Below are 22249 nucleotides of genomic sequence, written 5' to 3' on the forward strand. Positions count from 1 at the left end.
TATAAGCCATCATGTGGCTGCTGGGAACCAAACTCAGGACCTCTGCTTGCTCCAGCCCTGTTCCCTCTGGCCCAAAGATTTATTTATTTATTATATGTAAGTACACTGTAGCTATCTTCAGACACACCAGAAGAGCGCATCAGATCTTATTACAGATGGTTGTAAGCCACCATGTGGTTTCTGGGATTTGAACTCAGGACTTTCAGAAGAGCAGTCAGCACTCTCAACTGTTGAGCTATCTCTCCAGCCCTTGATTTGTATTTTCTTGATGCCCAATGATGTTCAACATCTTTTCCCTGTGCTTGACATCTGTTTGTTAAATGTTCTTGTCTTTTGCTTTTTAAAGTAGAGTTGGGGCAGTTGTTTGTTTTGCCACTTAGTTTTTAAAAACTGGTATTTGTTGAATTTTATTTGTTCTTTGAGAATTTCATACAACGGGTTTTGATCATATCCATCCCACCCCCACTTATTCCCTGACCTGCTCTCCTTCCCCAGCCACCCAACTTAGTTTCCAAAGTTCTTTATATATTCCAGTAATTGTTGGATACATACTTTGAAAGTAACTACTCTGAAAAGGACTTCTGATCCATGGAATTGAAGAAGTATCTTTCAAGAGGGTTTGCACAGGTCAGAAGCTTCCAATTGGGGACAAAGTCTACTTTATCAACTTATTTTTTGATGGATCACTGTTTGGAGGCTAAGTCTGAAGACTTATAGCCGGGGACTCTAGAGCTTGTTATTTCTTTTGCTTATGTTGCTTTAAATAAATGTAGTGAGACTTTTGCCTTATTCCCAATCTTAATGGGAAAACATACAGTCTTTCACCGTTATAGATGATGTTTGTTTTAGGTATCTTTTCTTTTCAAATTTTCTTTGTATTGGAATGTGTTTTTCCTGTGTGTATGACTGTGTACTATTTGGGTGCCCAGTGCTCCCAGAGGCCAGAAGCGAAAGTTGGGTCCCCTGGAAGTAGAGTTGCAGATTAATTAGTTATGAGCTGGGAATGGAACTTGGGTTCTCTGGGAGAGCAGCTAGTGTTCTTAACCTCTGAGCTATCTAGCTCTCTATCCCCTGCTGAGAGCTTCTTAATAATTCTCTTTTCAAGTTGTTGCAAATCCCTTCTGTTCCTTACCCACACTGAGATTTTTATCATGAACGGATGTGAGATTTTGTCAAATGCTTTCTATGCTTCAATTGGTAAGAGCATAGCATCTTCTTTAATTTGTTGAGATGGTGGATTATGCTGATTGATTCCCCAGGTTTTAACAAGCCTTCCACATCTGTATCTAGCACTACTTGACTATGGTATAGACCTTCTACAAACTGCTACATTTAGGCTGCTAATATTTTGTTAAAGGTTTTTGTATTGTCACATTAGGCAGAATAAGCCAGACTGACAAAGGTGAATATAGCATGCTTTTTGCTCATGGGTGGAATCTAGAAAATGGAACAGATGAAAACAGAAGGGGACTATTAGAAAAGAGGAGCAGTCTCAGATAGGGGTGGGGTAAAGGCGTGTAATAAAGGAAGGACCAAATATTATTAATGTACATTATATGCATGCATGAAAATGTTATGATGAAAGCCATTACTTTGTGCAATAAAATCTTGGCAATAAAATTCAATAAACATCTTTGTCAGATAGTTCCAACACCTGGTTCCTCTTGGTGTTAGTATGACTTGATTGTCTTTTCTCGTTCTAATTGGGTTTGTGTCCTGGATGTTTTGTCAATGTGAGGAGAGTCTGGGTCTTATTAAAAAATTTAATTTCAGCAGGCAGCTGTTTAGCACTCAAGTCTTAATCTACCTTTATGGGCTATACTTCTAACTACAGATTAAATTTTAGAGCCTCTGCAGTGTTACTTTGTTTATTTATATTTATTATTATTAATTACTATGATTATCTTATTTATTATTATTATTTTGTTTATTACATTGTTTATTTTGTGACTCAGTGTCCCCCACTGGTCCCTGGTGTTTCTGGCTGTTGGAGAAACATAAAAGTTCTGCTAAGGAAGGGTGTCTAGATTATCTTACAATGAGGTTGGGCGGCAGTATGATTTTGGTGATGTCTCTTGATTTAGCTTTCTCTGTGTCTCTGAGCAAAAAAGGAAGCCTTCCATCAAGCTCCCTGGGCCAGGCCACATGCTGCTCCTGGGTCCCTGTTAGTTGCTTCTTGTCTCTGAATGGGGAGAAAAAGCTCAGGGCTACAGAGACAAAGAAGCTGCCTAGGGCAGAGCACTTGCAGCTCTTGGCTCTATTGGTCCTCTCTTTTTGGGTTTGTGTTTCTCTATGGGTATAGACACTCTTGGTGAAATGGGAGAAAAAGTCTTCCAGGACCAGGTACTATTAACCAGGTGTCTACTGGTGAGTCAAGGGAACTCAGTCCTGGCAGGAGCAGAGAGCTCTTTTTTGGCTGCTTATTGGTAGCAGGACGCCCAGATACTTTCCTTAGCTGATGGTAGAGAGCCTCCTATTTGATCCAGAAGGAGAGTAAACCTACTTGGACTATATTCTGTTGCCAAAAACCTATTTGAACCATGTGACTGCATTATCTAATTAAAAAAGGGAGCTTTTAGCAAACAGGAAAAAAAAAAAAGAAAAAGAAAAGAAAAGCTTGTTTGTCTTGATGATGATGAGGTGGTAGGTGCTGACCTGGCTTGCTCTCTTAAATCTTAGTTCAGATACCCCTTAATTCCTGTTGTAGTTTTATGTTCCTAATACAGTTCCTCATGTGACCCTTTTATACAGATCCTCATGTTGTAGTGACTCCAACCATAAAATTATTTCGTTGCTACTTCATAACTGTAATTTTCCTATGGTTATGAATTGTAATGTAAATGTCTGATATGCAGGATATCTTATGTGGGACCCCTGTGAATGGGGTCATTTAACCCCCCAAAGGGCTTGCTTGTAGTTAGTTCTTCTTAGTGTTGAGGTGCAGGGAAAAGTGAGTCTATGTCATTTTGTTCAGTTAAGAAATGTGCCTTTCGGGGCTGGTGAGATGGCTCAGCGGGTAAGAGCACTGACTGCAACTTCCGAACCACATGGTGGCTCACAACCATCCATAATGAGCTCTGACACCCTCTTCTGGTGTGTCTGAAGACAGCTACAGTGTACTTACATATAATAAATAAATAAATCTTTTAAAAAAATGACCATTTACTTAAAAAAAAAAAAGAAATGTGCCTTTCCTTTAATACTAGTTCTCAGGAAGTAGAAGCCTCTGTGTGTGTGTGTGTGTAGATAGCATGTACCAAAATGACAGAGCTGACATTGTTAGCATTGTAGCTGCCTCAATCACTTGTGAAATTTTATTTCTGAGCAGGACAGCCATTATATTCAATGGCGATAAGTATACCATTTAGAGGCCATAAGAAAAAAAAAAAAACTTTATCCCAAGGAGAAAAGAGGCAGACTGATGAAGTGGAAGTCCTGTACATTTAACGTCTTTGGAATGACGGCTATAGGGAAAGTCTGCACTGCTTAATTTAATAAAACACAAAGTACACGTGGATTAAGAGCACCAATGAAATTATTGAAGCAGTTTATGTTCACAGTCAGCTCACATTGCACACTAATGACCCTGAACATGTTCGTTACCCCATTGTCACAGATTGCTAGACTTAGCAGTTGAAAATACCAGAGATTTCCTGGAAAATAACGCTTCTTATATTGCTCTATTTTAACCATGAAAGTTTGGGTTCCTATATGTCAGGAAAATCAAATCTCCCATTCAATCTTTTTGATGCAAAATCCCCCCCCATGACTGCTATATCAATCCCCCATTCTTACCAGATTCCTGTTTTAAAGAGCTATTGATATTTGATTGGTTTTTATTGGAGGTAGGAACAAGTTTAAGGTGGATATTGTTTCAGGGAATGGCTGTAATTTGAGCTCTCCATTGGGTTTCCATTCCTGGGCTAGCAAATTCACTGTAATGTTTTAGTGTAGCAGTGTGATGCCCTCCTCTGAAATGTATATCTTGAGCTATTTGGATGATTGCTGTTTTTTGTGCTGTTCAGCATTTGTAGAACTCAGCTTCTTAGTATTATCACTGGTTGGTTCTCTTTGGTTATTTTGAGTAGAGTCTTTGCAATTCTTTCTCTTGGCTTTGACATATTTTGGGGACATGCCTTTAGGGGTGCTAGTTCTTCCTTCCTCTTTCTCTCTCCTTCTATTCTCTTTACTTCTCCCAGTTTCTCTTTATCTTTTATTACATATATATATGCATAAAATTTTTTGTATCTATTCTTTTTTTCTAGGACTCACAAATGAGAGAAAATGTTTTGTGTTTGTCTTTCTCTGTCTTACTTATTTCATTCAACATGATGATCTCTGGTTGCATCCATTTATCAGCAAGGGGCATAGTTCTTCTTTATGGATGAATAGAACTCCATTATGCACATGTAGGATATTTTCTTTATTCATCCAACAGTTGGCGGGCACCTAGGCTTATTCCATAGCTTTGCTATTATAAATAGTGCTATGGTAAACATGGGTGTGCAGATGTGTCTGTATATGCTGACTCAGATCCTTTCAGGTATATACCTAGGCATGGCAGAGCTGGGTTGTATAGTAGTTTTATATATATATACTTCCATTCCTCTATACTGATTTTCATAGTGCCTGGGCCAGTTTGCATTTTTACCAAGAGTTGTGTTAATGTTCCTTTTCCTCCACACCCTTGACAACATTACCCGATACTTGTTTTTTCAGTTACTGAAATCATGACTGGGGTGAGACAAGGTCTGTATGGTTTTAATTCGCTTTTCCCTAAAGATACTGAGCAGGTTTTCATGTGCTTATTGGTTGTTGAAGGAAAGCAGAGGGAAAACACTTCAAGATAATGGGGGTAAGGAGGACATTTCTGAAAAGGACTCTAATAGCTCAGGAAATATTGTTCAGAACTGGCCGATTAGGTAGTTTGAAGTTAAAAGGCTTTGCAAAGGAACCTGTCAAGAATGAGGTAACTCCTACAATGAGAGAAAATCTTCATTATATCCCTGCCAGAAGCTATGATCAAGAATATACAAAGAACTTAAAACCCTAAACACCAAAAAACCCAAAAACGCAATCAGTAAGTGGGCTAAAATTCTGTGATTTTCAATGAATAAAGATTTGAGTCTTCATTACTAATTTTATGGAGAAAAATGATAGATTGAAAAAGGGCTTTGCATCTGAAAGGTTCAATAGGAAGTTTTCTGAAATATACAAACCCAACCTTCTGCTTACCACGGATCAATACAAGATTGTTTCCTAAGCCATCTCTGCTCTTTAAAATCCCACCTGCTTGACAAGTATCTAAGTCTTTGTTTCCTTTTGGCTTTTGAAACACAGTATCTCTATGTAGTCATGGCAGTGCTGGAACTCACTATGGAGACCAGGCTTGCCTTGAATGCACAGAGTTCACCTACCTTTGTTTTTGGAGTACTGGCATTAGAGGCATGCACATTCTTTTTGCAAATCTTTCTTTTTGTGACCTCTCCCCCTAAATGTTCATTTTCTTTTTGGTATGCTTACAGGAAATAGTAAAAATAGTTATAGTTGTGACTCAGCTCTTTCTGATAAAATTATTTCTGAGTCTTAACCCCTGTTTTGTAAAAACCAAGACTGTTTTTTGTTACATATTACAGGTTACTTTAATAGTGCTCTAAATGTTGTGTAAGCAGATAACGGGCTTTTTATGATGATATTTAAAGTCCCCTCCAAACAAAAATAAAACAAACACCCCCAAAATCTGAGTGCAGCTCAATTACTAAGGGAGTGGGAATGGTAAAGTCTTCATGTCAGTAGTTTTAACATGTTCATAAAGTGATTCAAGCTTCCGGTTGCCACATGTCTCCTCTGTGTTAGAAGTGATACTTTAGTAGAGAGTTGCAAATCCAATAGGGTGAAATGAAATCATTGTAAAACTGGTAGCCCAAATCTTGCCACTTCTCCTTTTGTTTATGGTTTTAGCCACATTTAAAAACAGGAATCTTAAAATTGTGTTCTAATGAAACAAAATGCCCCTCTGACAAGCCCTGACAGGACGAAACTCTGAAGGTGAAAAGAATGTTCTCATTAGTTTAAGGTAAGATGTACCTCCTAGTTAACTTTGGCTTTCCCCTTTACCAATGTCCTTTAATTAACTGGTCTATATAGTTGATTGAAGACTTCTGATTCTTTTTACTTTTTCATGACAAGATGATCCTAAAGCATTCTATAAGCACTTCAGATTTTCTGTATATGCAAGCAGAATTAATTATGATCAAGACTATGGCATAAGATAGTAGTTGTCTTCTGCCATAATTATTTCTACATCATAGATAATACACTTCTCAGGAAGATGAATTCAAAGTGCCAATTTGTCTAAGATAAATACGCATGATTTTATTTTGACAGATTTGAATTGAAGAGTTACAGTGACTCACTTGTGCAGTTTACTGAGTGCCATTTTCACTCCTACCTCAAGTTGCACATATGCAGGTCTAACAGGATGGTTTCTTATTTCCGTGAACATTATCAGTCCTCTGATTTTTTTCCCAAAAGCGAAATGTGTGACCTCTGAGTGTTCTCCGTCTTCTTTGTCTCTTAATCTTCTTTGGTACCATGCTTCGCCAGCAGTTCCTCTCTAGTGGCAGTAGATGCAAAGACTATTTTGACCTCACCATTTCCATTTATTTAGTAAGCTAAATTTTCTATACTGAGCATATATCATGGTCTAGGCACTCACTAGAACCTTAGTTTACAATGGTGCACAGTAAAAGATGATGCTTTGGTTCACATATCTTCAGGCAGCCATGTCGAAACACAAGTAAACCTGCAGCAGCAAAGAATGAGGCAAGTCATATCGCAATACTCCTCTAGATTGCTTTGAGCTTATCATGGGCATTTGGGGAGGGAGGCTTTTCTGAAGAAGTGACAAATGAGCTGATATCTGAAGGCTGAGTAGATGTCACTGACATGACAAACTATGAGAGAAGCTCTAAATAGTGGCAACAGCACATGTAAAGCTCTTATGGTGGAAGTAATCATTAAGCACTGGGGGAGATGAGAGTTGTGGATGGAAGCTCAGAAGGAAGGGTAAGGTTTAGCACAAATTTACAGGAACCAGTTAGGTAGGAACTCAAACATGCATAGTTAGGCTCCTTTAAATAATATATTTGTTTACTCTGTGAGTAATGGAAAACATTAAAGGGACCTCAGTGTGTGTGTGTGTGTGTGTGTGTGTGTGTGTGTGTGCGCGCGCGCTTAATTGTGTATGTGAGATTCACATTTCCAATTTTTTTTTTTTAAAATCTGAGGCAGAATGGAAGGCACTCAAGCATAGTGGCTGAGACTTCACAGGTAACTAAGGAATGCTGAGAGTAGGAGAAACTATCTTCTCCAGGGTATTACACACCAATTGATTAGCCAATACTAAATGGTCAGCCCTCAAAACATACACACAAGTAATATTATACAGACTGAGCACATTATATTTAGGAATATATTTGTATATACATATGCATATATGCACATAACAACAATTAGTGAAAAAAGAGGCCATGAATTTGAAAGCGAGCAAGGAAGGGTATATGGGAGGATTGGGGAAGATAAAAGGAAAGGAGAAATAATATAATTATATTAAAATCTCAAAAAATAATAGAAAAACAAACAAAAGGGGGGGAATGATGCTGTTGGAAGGTAAATGATGGAGATACAAAGAAATTAATGTGATTAAAGGCTACAAAGTAGGTGTGCTACCCAGGACGAGATGATAGATTAGTTCTGGCACTGGAGAGAGAGAATGGAAGAGGCACATAAAGAATGTTTGGGCTAGCATAACTGAATGGACTACTCAGTGAAGAAATACTAGAAGACCCAATATGGGCAGAAGATAATGTGTTCAAGTTAAGGTGTGTTCAGTCTGAGACATTAATGAACTAACCAAAAGATAAGGCCAAGGAAATGACTGGTTCTTAAAAGTGTGGAGTTCAGAATAGAGATCTGGTCTAGAGAGAGATGAGACTCGTTGATGTAAATAGATTATGTAGGTGGGTAAAAACCATAGAATGAAAGAAGAGGGGTTAGAATAATGCTTGTTCCAGGTAAGGAGCCAGAGGAGTGGGGATATCAGGCATAAATAACTTTAAAGAATTTTAGATGTGATGGGGAAAGATGGGCCAGAGGGATGGGGCATTTTCATTTTTATTGCAAGAGAGGAGAATAAGTTTTACATCAGAAGGGAAAAGCTCATTAGGGAAAAAAAGGCAAAGTTTGAGAAATAGCGGATGACAGGATCCAAATTACAGTTGAACTTCTGTCTGATGATCTCAATTACTTTTTCCTTTGAAGCAGGAGGCATGATTATCTGATAAACATGTGGAGGTGGTATTTGACAATGGGGCATGTTTGAAAGGGTTATTGTAGAATAGCAGCATAAACTGAACAGAAAGACGTAGTAGAAGGCACTGTGGAAGGCTCATTTGAGGTTGACTATCCTGAGTTTCTAGAGAAGGAGAAATGTATCCTTTTTAAACTGGGTCTGTCCATGCTTCAATATGCAAATAAAGGTATATAGGAGAGGTACAGATGGGGAACCTTGAATTTCCAAGATGAAATTGAGCCAATTGTGTGAACTTTCTGGTGCTCTATTTCTTCAATTTTGAAATAGAGTAATTATTATATTTCCCACAAAAAGTGGACTAATCAAGATGACATGAGGAACAGCACTTGGCTTGGAATACTTGTTCCATACATGAGAGTGTGTTACCTCTCCTCCAGATCCCAGCCTCATTTGCAGACGTTATCACCAGTACTCAATACCTAATGCCTCTCACTCCTAGCTAGACTGACCTTTTCTTCCATCCATCCATATTCTTCACTCTTCATTGTCTTCAAGCCAGCTTTGCTCTTTTGCTGTACTGATTTTCTTTTTCTTTTTTTTTATTATACTTCAAAGATATTTGGAGTCTGATTATATTCCATTGTTGGCTTTGTTAGAAATCTTATCATTTTACTTTTTGGTTTAAAATATTATTTTGTCTATTTTTTTTAAAGAAAATGATTCAATCCAGATGTGGTAGCACATACCTGTGTTTTCCAGTGCTTGAAAAGTTATGAATTTGGTTAGCCTATGCGACATAGTTAGTTTTAGGTCTGAATTAAATAGTGATACCTTGTCTCAAAAAATGAGCAAAATATTTCAATAATGTGTAACTTTTCAAATAAGAGTGTGAATTATTTTTGCAAGCATGCTGGAAAGCTTTCTCTTTCTCAAAAGACTTCTAACAGTGTTCACCATACTTGTGAAGTTTAATTGACTTGAAAGGGAATATAAACTATGCTCTATGGTCTTCAAAGTACTGTCATATTAGGTGCTAGAAAGTATTAAAGTTTGTATTTATTTTATCACAGCGGTTGAGAATCCTATTACATGTATTTATAATGTTTATACTACAGATTTACAACATATACAAGGAAGTATAATCAATAAATATATATTCATATGCACACACATAAACTGTCAAAACTATTTAACCTTGAGGTTCCAGATAAGACCATTTTCAATCCTCAGTGTTTAAATGACTGAGAGAAATTTGACCAAGGCAGCTGGTCATAGGAATGTGAGCTTGTAATTCCTTGAACCAGAAAGGTTAGGAACTGAGGTTGGTCTGGTCTATGTAGCAGGAGTCTGCCTTGTGTGGGGGAAAAAAAAAAGAAAGAAAAAAGATTGAATCAACTCAAAATCAAAGTGACTATTTTTTATTGCTTTCTACACAATAGACATCAAGCTTGATGGTTCACATGTAGTAATTTACCCAAGTCTCAGAGAAGTCTTATAAGGTGGGATTATAATTTTTATACCCCAAAGGGAGGTGCTGAGGCACAGAGAGATAGACTACAGCTACAATTGTTCAAGCTATGGAGTCAGCATCTAAAACTGCGTCTGAGTGAATCTAAACCTGAGGTTTGAGGGTAGATTTTTAACTTCACAATTGGGTTTTAGTAATGGATGTGAACTAATCAAGCTATTGATTTCTCCTTCCATGAGTTTTGATAGGTCCCTTTCCAAAGGTGAATCACCTCAATCAGTGTACAGTTTTGTACAAGTGCCCATATCTTTTATACAGATACTATGTAATAGATGTCATCCTACTAGTTATTTACCCAGGGTATTATGAAAATCAGATTTACAAAGTAGAAAATCATTTTAAGAAAAATTAAGTAATCAAACAACATGATTATATCTGACACCTCTCTTTCAAATGAAAAGAAATTATAGAGCTCTTTCTTAAAGTATTGTCCCTAATTTCCAAGGCTGAATCGAAAGTAACACATGCTTTCTGATTTTTCAGTTGTTTCTGAAAATATGACAATTCAAGAAACAAGTACAAATGTTTCACAGCAAATAGACCTAACAACTTCTTCCCAAACTACTGGACTTAACCCACACAAGACTGCACATTCATCCACACTGTTGCCAGAAGGCATGGCTGTTTCTACAATCAACAGTACAGCCATATCATATGCTAATACAGTACCCTCACCTCTAGCAACAGTAAGTGCATCCAAAGATTTGAAGACATCTACAACTGAGACAGCTACATTTTTAACAGATACCTTGTTTACTTCAACAGCCATCCCTCTGCCTACCCAGATTGTAACAGAACACTCATATCTAGGAAAAACAAGGACATCAAAAAGGGTGGAGGCCATGGCTACTGAGATCTTTCATTCAGCTACAGCTACTGATTTAATTGACACATCTGTATTTACTAAGAATTATACTGTATCTGAAACTTCAACAACTAAGTCCAAGTCAGCTGTTGGGAAGACAACTTTATTCTTGAATGAATCAACATCCATAGCTCCAACACCTTGTCCCAAGCACAAATCCACAGATGTTGCTATACTCCATACTTCTAAATCTGGGCAAGAATTTCTTGTATCTTCAGCTGCCAGAACTGTGTCTTGGTCCACATTAGAAGAGACTTCACCTATTACTACTGATGTTGGGATTGTATCAACCTTCCCACCAGAGTCTTTGCTAACCTCCACAGCTTCTCCTGTGAGTTCTACATTTCCTGAAATTCAGGCGGCATCTACCTTGTCAACAACTGATTTGGAAATCTCATTCACAGTCCATTCAGTGTTGCCTATGCAGACCATATCTGCCCCAAGAACAGTGAAACCAGAGTCAGGCTCTACAAATTTCCAAGATGTCTTTTCACCCAGTATGGAGGATGCTCTATCTGCCTCCATGCCTAAAGAAACCGCTTTCATGGCCATTTCTTCCATTACCTCATCTCCAATCACCAGAACTCAAGATGAACAGATAGCTATTGATGCTCAGAGTACACACCTAACCATAATCCCCAGAACCAAACTTGTCCCTACATTGGCTGAAGCTTCACTCTTCCCTACCATGGAAGGGCAAGCATACACCCAGGATACACCCACAACTGATGAGCCTATGCTTGCTTTGACTTTTACTAAATCACCTTCTACATATAATGCATCTGAATCAGTTCTTACATCTATAACAATTAAAAGTGACTATCAGTTTTTCACCAATGAGACCACTTGGACTTCTAAGTCAGGTCAGAACCTGTTGAACTCTATGAATACAACCACTATACCCACATTCACATCTAATAAAACTCTCACATTACCATTCCAAGGTAATGCCACTAATAGAGATCATTCATCCATGACTACTAACGTCACACCAATTGAAGCATCCACAGAGAGCAAGGTGACTACCAGCTCTGATGCTACTACGGCCAGTTATACAACAGCTCTATTCAAACCAACATCCCAGAGGCTTAGTCATTTCACAAGTGTGTCTGGAATCACATCTATAGCCAGCCAGCCTGAATCTAAACTCACCACCTTACTATTGAAAAGCAACTCTATGCCCACAGTAGCTGCAAATGAATTTTCCTCAATTTCAAGTGATCCAGTTATTCCATCAGTGAATACATCTACCCTCACTGACATTAAACCAAATTTTTCTACAGAGAAGAGCATTTCTGAGACAATACAAATAGAAACAAATGGTGTGAGCTCATTTGGTGATACTATGGCCCCTCTGCCTATGTCTGCAACAACACAGAGAGTCTATACCACTGTGACAAAAGAAACCACTTCCCGTCATCCTAAGGTAAAGTCAACTATATCAATAGTAGCTGAGGCTTCTCCATTTTCAACAATGCTGGAAGTGACAGATGAATCAGAACAAATGGTGACAGCTTCTGTCACTATTTCCCCCTTTACAGATATAGAAAAATTGACTACTGCATTGAGTAAAGAAACTGCAATTGCAGAGGTGGGAGTGAGTTGGTTTTCAACCAAATTAAAGGAAAGCATGCCTGAGAGTTCACACAATGGAACCACAGAAAGCTTTAACTCGACCCATATCTACACAGTAGATTGGACTTCAGAGAAATCCAAGGGCAACTCAGTTTCATCACCCAATTCTGCAAGCACCCAGGCACTACCTGAACTTCCAAGTTCTTCAACAATGAAGACGATGGGAGTCACTTTCTCCACTAATTCTTCACAGAGGACAGCTGCATCTTTGTCTGCTGGTATCTTGTCTCCACAGACTGCCTCTACTCATGCATTAGTAACTCCCCAACTGCTTACACACACGTTTTCACTGCCAGTTAATATCTCTGCTGTCACCTCTCCTAAAACCACTATGGTGGTTTTTGATGAGACTAAGGTGACCCTGTCTCAGCCTTCTACATTGGCCAGGGATTTCACTACATCTATGCCCTCGGTTGGTTCAACTCTACCAACAGTGACAATGACCACAGAGTTGGTGCCACCAGTGAGTCCAACAGCTTCCACAATTAGTGATAGCATGTTTACGCACAGAGGCTTACTTCATACCACTTCAGAGGTCACAGCGATCTCTTCCACAGCAGCACACATGGCAATTTCCTCTCTGAGAGAGACTTTGGTATCCTCACTGAGACCTCCCACTCCTGTGATAACTAAGGCTATAAGTACCATTCCCTCCATCTCGTCTGACTCAGTAAGTCCATCCATACACACTCTTGTCTGCTCAAGGCCTTCCCCTAATAACATTACTATTGTACCCTCTACTTATGTTAGCTCAACTACATCTACATCAGTAGCAACACCATCTGAATCTCATTTTAGCTTTCCCTATGCTTTTAGTAGTGGTGGAGATGTCATTATGGCTTCTGGACCCACAGGGACCTCTGCTGGTGGTGAGGCCATGCCCTCTAACACCTTTGCCAATAAATTTATTACCTCAGTAAACCATGAATCTACCACATATTTTGTGAATACACCAGTCTCCACACAGTCAGTGTTTGCCACCTCTATGGTATCTTCTGACAAAGAACAGACCAACATCTCCATGGAGAAAACCCTCAGAACTACAGGGGTGGCAGAGATTTCTCCATCCAAAAATTCCTTTATTTTGGACTCCCAGAGCACTTTCCCTTGGGAAATGACAGACACAGAACTTTCTGAGACCACAGAAATCTCCAGCCACCAAACACATTTGCCTTCAGAAATTCTTCCTGGTTATTCATATTCTGGGAATTTAACCACATTTTCTACTTCTGGGAGCACACAGTCTGCCCAAACCTTGTCCTCAAGCACCATAATAGGTGTTCATGTTTCAGAGGGGTCAACTAGTCTTGAGAAAACAGCACTCCCTTCACAAGTTCAGACAGTAACCAAATCTTTGACTCATGATAAAGAAAGGACAAGTGCCCTTTCAGAATATCCTCCCAGGACTGTAGAAAAGATCATGAGTTCCTCTCCTGTGACTCATCAAGCCACAGGTCACCTAGCTACTTCAATTGTAGATGCTTCCAGGACAACTAGAATATCACATCCTGTGCTCATCAACACAACTCTTTCATACCTACTTTCATTTAAGACGAAACCTGAAGCAACACAGATTGCTTCTTCCACTTCTGGAAGCACAGAGAATTTCCCTAACTCCTTCTCTCCTTTCACAACTGGACTACTGAGCACCAATTTTACAATGATCACTCCCAATGGGAGCACTACAGTCTTTTCTGTTCCAAATGAACCAACAAATCTTCCTAAGGAGACGTCTATGGAGGTGTCAACTCCTATTTCCCAAATGGATTCGTTGCCCCTCAATGTCACTGCTTTCACCTCTAAAAAAGTTTCTGACACCCATACAATGCTAATGACCAAGTCTTCTAGAACAATACACATAGGCACTTTGAAAAGTGTCTCTATAGGTACCTTTGGGCTTAAGTCTGAAAAGTCCACAATGCCAGTTAATAACTCTGATTTCTCAACTACAGTGCTTTATTCTGACACTTCCACAAGACTTGGGGCATTCTTTACTTCATTGTCTTCACTTCCCCCTAAGGCTACTAAAACCACCCAAGCATCCACATTGAATACCACACCAGTGGCACATGCTGGGCCCACTTCACAAAGCACAGTGTTTTCCTCTACTTTCTCGAATTCCTCAGTGGTAGAGGTACCACTCAATTACACAACTGCACACATTTCCTCTCCAACACAGAGAGATTTTTTATCTATGAAAACTATTCCAACCATTAGTATGGCTGGAATATCAACTTCAGTTATAGGTGCTACTTCTTCCTCTCTGTCCAGTTCTAAGAATACTGAACCTATTTCCTCCATTCCAAAGACTGTGTTTTCATTGTTACTTTCAACAACCCAGCAACCATCACAAGAAAATGGGGCTCCCACTCTGAACATATTACCTGGGATCACTGCGAGCAGTGGTGGGGCAACAGATCTCATTAATGCCAATTCCAGAGCCACCATCCCTGCAAATGAGCTTTCAACTACTCCTTCAGATAGTTTTTATACTTTCTTGAATACTCAGGTTTCCCCAACTTTGACTAACTTTAAAGTAACCCCTAGACCTACAGAAAGTGTAAAACTCACACCTACTCACCTTTCCCTTGATACTGGAAAGATGAACATTTTAACTGAACTAACAAAGAGTGGTCCATGTGTGACAGCTCCTGTTTTACACCCTTTGTGGACCCAGACCAGTACAGCTCCACCTTCCTTGACATCACATCTTTACTCACCTCATAGTACCAAGGCCAAGTTTCCACTTGCATCTCAAATGGATGAATATACAGCATGGGCTACAGGAATCACACCTAGTATCGCCCAGGCTCTGCTTACAACGTCCAGAAACACACAAAGAGTCGAAGACTCTCCCTTTCCAGTTTTCACAACAAAGGTAATGACACCCAACAGAATGGAAGTAGAGACTCTGCACTCTCCTTCTGGGACTTTGGCAACATCCACAACCTCTCAGATCAGTCTGGTCTCTAGGGATGTTACAGTGATGCCATTGATTTCCACATCAGAAAGCCTTCCTTCTTTAGGGATTTCTGAGAGTACTTCATTGTCAATATCTTCCACATTTCCCCCTACCACTTTGGCTGCTATTCTGCCCACATTTGAGAAAACAGCCATGCCTGTAACCCCTGGAATCACACTTTCATCAAATCCTTCTGTAAATTCCAGGGTTACCTCCCCTACTTGGAGCTCATCTAGTCTCCCTTCAGACTCTTGGGCATCCGTATTTACTCCTTCTCAGCTTTTAACTTCATCTTCAGGAGAAATGTCAGAATCCACTTTTCCAGCTTCTGATATTATAGCAACATACTCTAACTTTACAATGGCATCCCAATCTGATGGAAGTGCCACCATAGCCACCCAAGCCATTTCTACAACTACACTGGGCATCATCACTGCTAACTCTTTGACTTCTCCGCCCATACCTTCAAACGACAAAGATGACAGTCTACACACTTCTACATTCCTTGAATCTTCCCTGAGAACTACTGGGGCTGACAGCTCCACAGCTATGTCTGAACCCATGTCCTTTAGTAGAACGAGTATATCACCTTCTCTAACAAGGCATGACCTATCTATTGGTTCTCTGACTGTATCTAGCCCTACAAATACATCTCTATGGAGTAAAGTCCCAGTTACATCAGAATCCCACACTTTATTTCCTTCTAAATCTACACTGGACACTGTTATGAGTACAGTCACTACTACACCCACAGATATAGGAACCTCATTTCCCCAGATGTCTACTGAAATGGCACATCCTTCTACAGCAACTGGGTTTTCACTAGTGTCTTCATCTTTTGAGACAACATGGTTGGACTCCATATTTTCCTCTCTATTTACACAACCATCTACTTCACCAACTGCCAGAGAGTCTACAGGTATTTTATCCATATATCCTTAACAAAGTGTATGAACAATGGGCCATGTGTTCTCCATGTTCTCTGAAAGCAGAAAAGAGGGGTGGGGAGGGTGTATGTGTTTCTTATCTCCCTAAGAGTATTGGTACACACGTACCTTGTCTAGCACAGAACTCTCTAGCTGTATTTCTTGTCTTTATTGAAATATATTACAGATGATTCTTCACTCACTATGCAATTTTGAAGCTTTCCTTACAGTTGTTTGGTTCTTGATGTCATGACTGTGACTCTGCCCATGTGAACACAGGCTAGGCCACTCATCTTTACCCTGTAAAAGAATCATACTGGAGGTGGAAACCTGGAAAGATGGCTCAGGTGTTATGAGAACTGTACGCTCTTCCAGAAGATCCTGGTTCAATTCCCAGTACCTACATGGAGGCTCAACCCCCCATGGAACTACAGTTTTAGGAGATTTTACTATTCCAGGAGATTTGATGCACTCTTCTGGAATTCTCAGGGACCAGGCATGAGCAAGGTGCACAGATATACATGTACACAAAGCACCGATATGTATAATAAACAAATAAATAAATAACCATATGCCACTAGGTCTGATGGTGCTTACCACAAATAGAGCACACACACACACACACACACACATTAAAACCAACCACACACACAACTGTACCTTGTACTTTGAATTTCTCTGTGCAGGTCTGAGCCCTCTCTAATCACAACATCTAGCTGGCTATAAATGGTTATCCATAGTTAGGAAGTATTTAACTCCCATGTTGTTCTAATATTGGACAGTTCTGCAACTTTTGCTTAATTTAAATAATTTATGTTATTTTTATATTATCTTATATGTATATTTTGCTTACACGTATGTATCTTTGACCCATGAATGCCTAGTGCTCAAAGCGGCCAGAAAAAGGTATTAGATCCCTTGGAAATAAGAGTTACAGGGGTTTGTGAGCCATCATGTGGTTGCTGGAAACTAAACTCAGGTCCTCTGCAAAAGCAACAAATGTCCTTAACTGCTGAGTCATTTCTCCAGTCATTCCTTGCTTGCTTGCTTGCTTGCTTGCTTGCTTGCTTTATCTGTGTAGGTATGTGTGTGGGTGTGTGCATATCACTGTGTGCTTATGGATGAAAAATAACTTGTAGAAGTCACATCTTTTTTCCAGCCCCTGGGTCCCAAGAATCAAACTCAGATCATCAGGCTTGGTAGCAAGTGCTTGTATTTGCTGAGCCATTTCCTTGGCTTGGGTCTGTAATTTTTTTTAAAAAAGTTTTTATTAGATATTTTCTTTATTTCCATTTCAAATGTTATCCCCTTTCCTAGTTTCCCCTCTGAAAATCCCCTATCCTCTCCCCACTCCCCCTGTTCCCAACCCACGTACTCCCGCTTCCTGGCCTAGGCATTCCCCTATATTGGGGCATAGAACCTTCACAGGACCAAGGGCCTCTCCTCCCATTGATGACAGACTAGGCCATCCTCTGCTACATATGCAGCTAGAGCGAAGAGTCCCACTATGTGTTTTCTTTGATTGGTGGTTTAGTCCCAGGGAACTCTGGGGGTACTGGTTAGTTCATATTGTTGTTCCTCCTATGGGGCTGCAAACACTTTCAGCTCCTTGGGTACTTTCTCTAGCTCTTTCATTGGGGACCCTGTGCTCCGTCCAGTGGTTGACTGTGAGCATCGGGTCTGTAACTTTTAAGATTCAAAATAAAGATATAACAGGACAAGATCAAGAGGAACATAGAGAAAACTCTAAAGGAGGAAGGAAGACAATAGGGAGACAATTACCTTTTTTTTTAGATTAAATTATCTTAAGTCATAGCATTTACTGTGACTGTTGGATGAGCTGGACACCAGTTGGCCAATGAAAGAGAATTTAGGGGGTTGCCACAAGTCCATAAACTGTGTAGAAACACAGGGAAATGGACAGATATTCAAAGCAAAATTTTCCTCTTGGTTATGTGGCCAAAATTGCCAATTCTTGATATTAAACTAAGCAAAATTTAGGAATAAAAAATGTTTTGTTTGCTTTATAGTGGAGAGCACTTCTGATCTAATTTTCAAAAGTCAGATTTCATTCTTTTTCATTCTTTCTTCACTTTTTCTTTTCTTTTTATTTGTAATGGGCACTTTTTTGTGTGACCTCTAATATCCTAGAACTAGCTCTGTAGATCAGGCTGGCCTTGAACTCACAGAGATTCACCTGCCTCTTCTTCCTGAGTGATGGGACTAAAGGTGTGTGCTCCTACTACCTGACAAAAAGTCAGAATTCTTGATGTAAATAACTAAAATTAACCTGTTTATTTTTAATTACAGTTTCCTTCTACAATATTAAAATGAGCTTCTCTGTCTTTGATGAAGAGCCAAGGGTCCTCATTACCACTGTTATACATGAACTTACAAAAGATTGGGTAAAATGCTTTTTAAAATACTTACAGTGCTTGTTAAATACACGGGACTAAGACTGGGTAGATTAAAATTAGACTCACTTTTCTACTGACAATCCATTTCATAGATAATCAGTTTAGGTTGTTTTTACTGCAAATGTATTTACTGTACAGGCAACACTCTGAAGATATCTGCAAGCTCTTTCATAGTAGCAGTGTTGAAAGCTTTTATGAGATGTTATTATTTTCATTTGTTGAGATCTGTACATTTTCCTCCATGGCCACAGATCTGAGTCACTGCTAAATTTTTCTAGTTGGGGAAAACAGAGCAGTGATAACATGCTCTATGGCATAGAGTTTATGTGCCTTTCTTTTCCATACTTTAATGTTTTCTTCTCTAAAACAGTGAATATTTTACTTGTCCTTACATTTTTGATAATAAAGCTAATGCATGCAGAGAAATTGAAGATCACAGGAAGACATCGAAACTAAGCAAGGTCGGTCCACCACTGCCGCTCTTAATAAGTTGAGGTATACTCTGTGAGACTTTTCTACACAGTCATAGATGTGTGTTATTTGATTCTGGGGAGCAAACCCAGATTGTAGTACAGATTAGGCAACCATCTTATATACTCAGTGAACATCATACACACTTTCCTAAATATCATTGATCATACATGTGGTCAGGGATATAGCACTACCACATAGAGTTTAACGGAAACATAAGATTTTACTGTATGTCTGTAACAGAAACTCATTTCATTTTCAAGTCCAGATGTGTACTGGTAATCATTTGGATTGTTTCTCTCTCTTTCTCTCTCTCTCTCTCTCTCTCTCTCTCTCTCTCTCTCTCTCTCTCTCTCNTCTCTCTCTCTCTCTCTCTCTCTCTCTCTCTCTCTCTCTCTCTCTCTCTCTCTCTCTCAAATAGTTCCAAAACTAGTATTCTTCCAATTATTTTAGAGGATCTTGAATTTTTATAGGATTTTTTTTCAAATTTTAAATCATTGGCTCAAAAGTCATGGACAGTTTTACATTTTAAAAATGATTACAAAATGGTCTTCAGATAAGTAACAATGCCAATGCGCACCTTGGGCCCAGCAATGCGTGAGCAGACTGGCTTTCCTTTTCTCCGTTATGGTCAAGTGTGTATAACCCAATTCTAAGTGCTTGAAAATAAACAAGTGTTTCAAAGTGTTCGTATTGCCTTACAAATTTTCAGCCAGTCTATCTCACAGTTCTAGGTGGGAGTCAGATTTGGGGAGGAGTCAGGGTGGGGTAGAAGGAGTGTAGCGGGGTAGAAGTTGAAGAGAAAAGGAACAGAAGGGTTGAATTTTGATAAGCTTCTGTTCTTTGGCCTTCATACTGTGCCTTCAAATGACATTTCTTCTGTGCACATACATTTGCACTTTCTCTTTGTCCTCTTATAAGGATAATAGTTCCTGTTGGATTTGGACTCTCTACCTTTAACGTTAGTGACTTTATACACAAATATGATCAGATTGCAGGTTAGGGCTTCCATATTTGAAGTTAGACTGGAAGTCAGCTTAGCTCCTAACAGTGTGTAAATGTGGGAACTGAAAACCCGGAGCAGGTTTGACAAGGCTGGGCTCACTGATATGCCAACTGCAGCTCGCACTGTCCTATGATGTCACTGGGTAAAAGCAGAAGTATGGCCACACCAACACTGACCCTCTGCTTTCTTTGTTTTTTTTTTCTTTTACAGTTGAACTTTATGTTTCAGAACAGTGAATTTTCTCTTGCTAATCTGGCTATTGAAATTAAAAGCAGGTGTGTAAATGGCATCTTCTATGCATTGAAGGGAAATCAAGGGACCGCCTGGGTATGAGAGTTCCCCTTGTTGATATGGAGGAATGAAGACCACATTTATCTTACTGTAGGTTGTAAAACCTGAAGGAGGAACACAACATAACAAAACCCCAAACTGGGACAAAACAGAGGACACAGAGAAATCCGAGACCCATTCTGTAACATTGCACTCCAATGTAACAAACCCAGTTGCAGGACAGTGGCAATTCTCTCACAAGAAATGCTCGGGCCGATTTATAAAGCCTTGGATTCCAGGACCCAGACACCTGTCACCAGGTGCCACCTCTGAGCACTGCAACATGTGGCTTCCCCTTCATCTGTCTGCCTACTTTCTATATGTTGGCTCTTTGGTTTCTGTTATGTGTTCAAACAAAAAGAGGTTCCTGAATGCTTATGTATAAATGAAGGTCACCATAAGTTACTGCCTTAGTTTGAGCTAAGGAAACAGAATACTCTCTGCTGGTTGGCTTCAGCCCTAGCAAATGTTTTCCTCTTCATCTTCACATACAAAGGAGCACAGACAGGAAGCACTTCTGTCTTTATTGAAAGTGTTCCCTAGTTCACAGATGCTGGTCATGGGGCTCCACCCTCATTACCTCATTACCTCCCAAGGAGCTCATCATCTAATAGCATCTCATAGACTACTAGATGTTAGCATAAGACTTTTGACTAGACACAAAAATTCTGCAACTCCTCCAAAGATGGAAAGCAAATAGAAGATGTTTGGAGTCTCCAATATTGTTTTAAAAGTTGTAATTTTATTTAATGCAAAAGCAATAATGCAGCCATTGTGCAATCTATGTACAATATGCATAGACATCTTTAACAAGGATATTAAAAATCTACAAAAACCTACTTACTCAAAATAGTCTACTCACATTTCCCACCCATCAGAGAATGTCTGTGAACATCTGGAACTTACTCTGTAGACCAGGCTAGCCCCGAACTCAGAAATCTGCCTGCCTCTGCCTCCCAAGTGCTGGGATTAAAGGCATGCACCACCACTGCCCAAAACTTACTTATGTGAGTACACTGTTGCTCTCCTCAGACACACCAGAAGAGGGCATCGAATCCTATTACAGATGGTTGTGAGCAATCGTGTGGTTGCTGGGAGTTGAACTCAGGACCTCTGGAAGAGCAGCCAGTGCGCTTAACCACTGAGCCATCATCTCTCCAGCATCTGTGAACATCTGACATCATTATATTCCTCTAGTTTTTGTAAAGCATTTAGTGAGAGAGTTTCTACTCTCTCTCTATAATGTTAAACAATGTTCTTTTCTTGATTCATATTTCATCATATGCATTTTTTATTCCAGACTATACTATAAAAACTAGCTTTTTTCTTTCTTTCTTTCTTTCTTTCTTTCTTTCTTTCTTTCTTTCTTTCTTTCTTTCTTTCTTTCTTTCTTTCATTCTTTCTTTCTTTCTCCTTTTTGATACAGGATCTCACTGTGCAGTTCTGGCTGTCCTGGAACTTACAATGTAGACTTAGGCTGGCCTCGAACTCACAGGGATCCACCTGCTTTTGCTTCGAGGGGAATGGAATTAAAGGCATGCCCTGCCACTCTCATCTTAGCTTATTCATTCTTATTTTTTAAAATATTTTATTACATATTTTCCTCAATTACATTTCCAATGCTATCCCAAAAGTCCACATACCCCCCCTTCCCTACCCACCCATTCCCATTTTTTTGGCCCTGGCATTCCCCTGTACTGTGGCATATAAAGTTTGCATGTCCAATGGGCCTCTCTTTCCAGTGATGGCCGACTAGGCCATCTTTTGATACATATGCAGCTAGAGTCAAGAGCTC

At 39.4% G+C, this 22249-nt stretch overlaps 1 protein-coding gene across 2 annotated transcripts in view; it reads left to right on the forward strand.

The window, feature by feature from the left end:
• Adgrg4 (adhesion G protein-coupled receptor G4) overlaps window positions 1-22249 on the forward strand; it is an 89542-nt gene that overhangs the window by 7745 nt on the left and 59548 nt on the right. For both annotated transcript variants that reach the window (XM_029473532.1, XM_029473531.1), the window contains exons 2-4: window positions 10326-16223; window positions 18541-18635; window positions 20335-20399. In XM_029473532.1, coding sequence (XP_029329392.1) covers window positions 10326-16223; window positions 18541-18635; window positions 20335-20399 — 6058 coding nt within the window. The remainder of the gene's footprint in view (window positions 1-10325; window positions 16224-18540; window positions 18636-20334; window positions 20400-22249) is intronic.

This window comes from Mus caroli, chromosome X (genome assembly GCF_900094665.2).
Source record: "Mus caroli chromosome X, CAROLI_EIJ_v1.1, whole genome shotgun sequence".
Taxonomy (NCBI): Eukaryota; Metazoa; Chordata; class Mammalia; order Rodentia; family Muridae; genus Mus; species Mus caroli.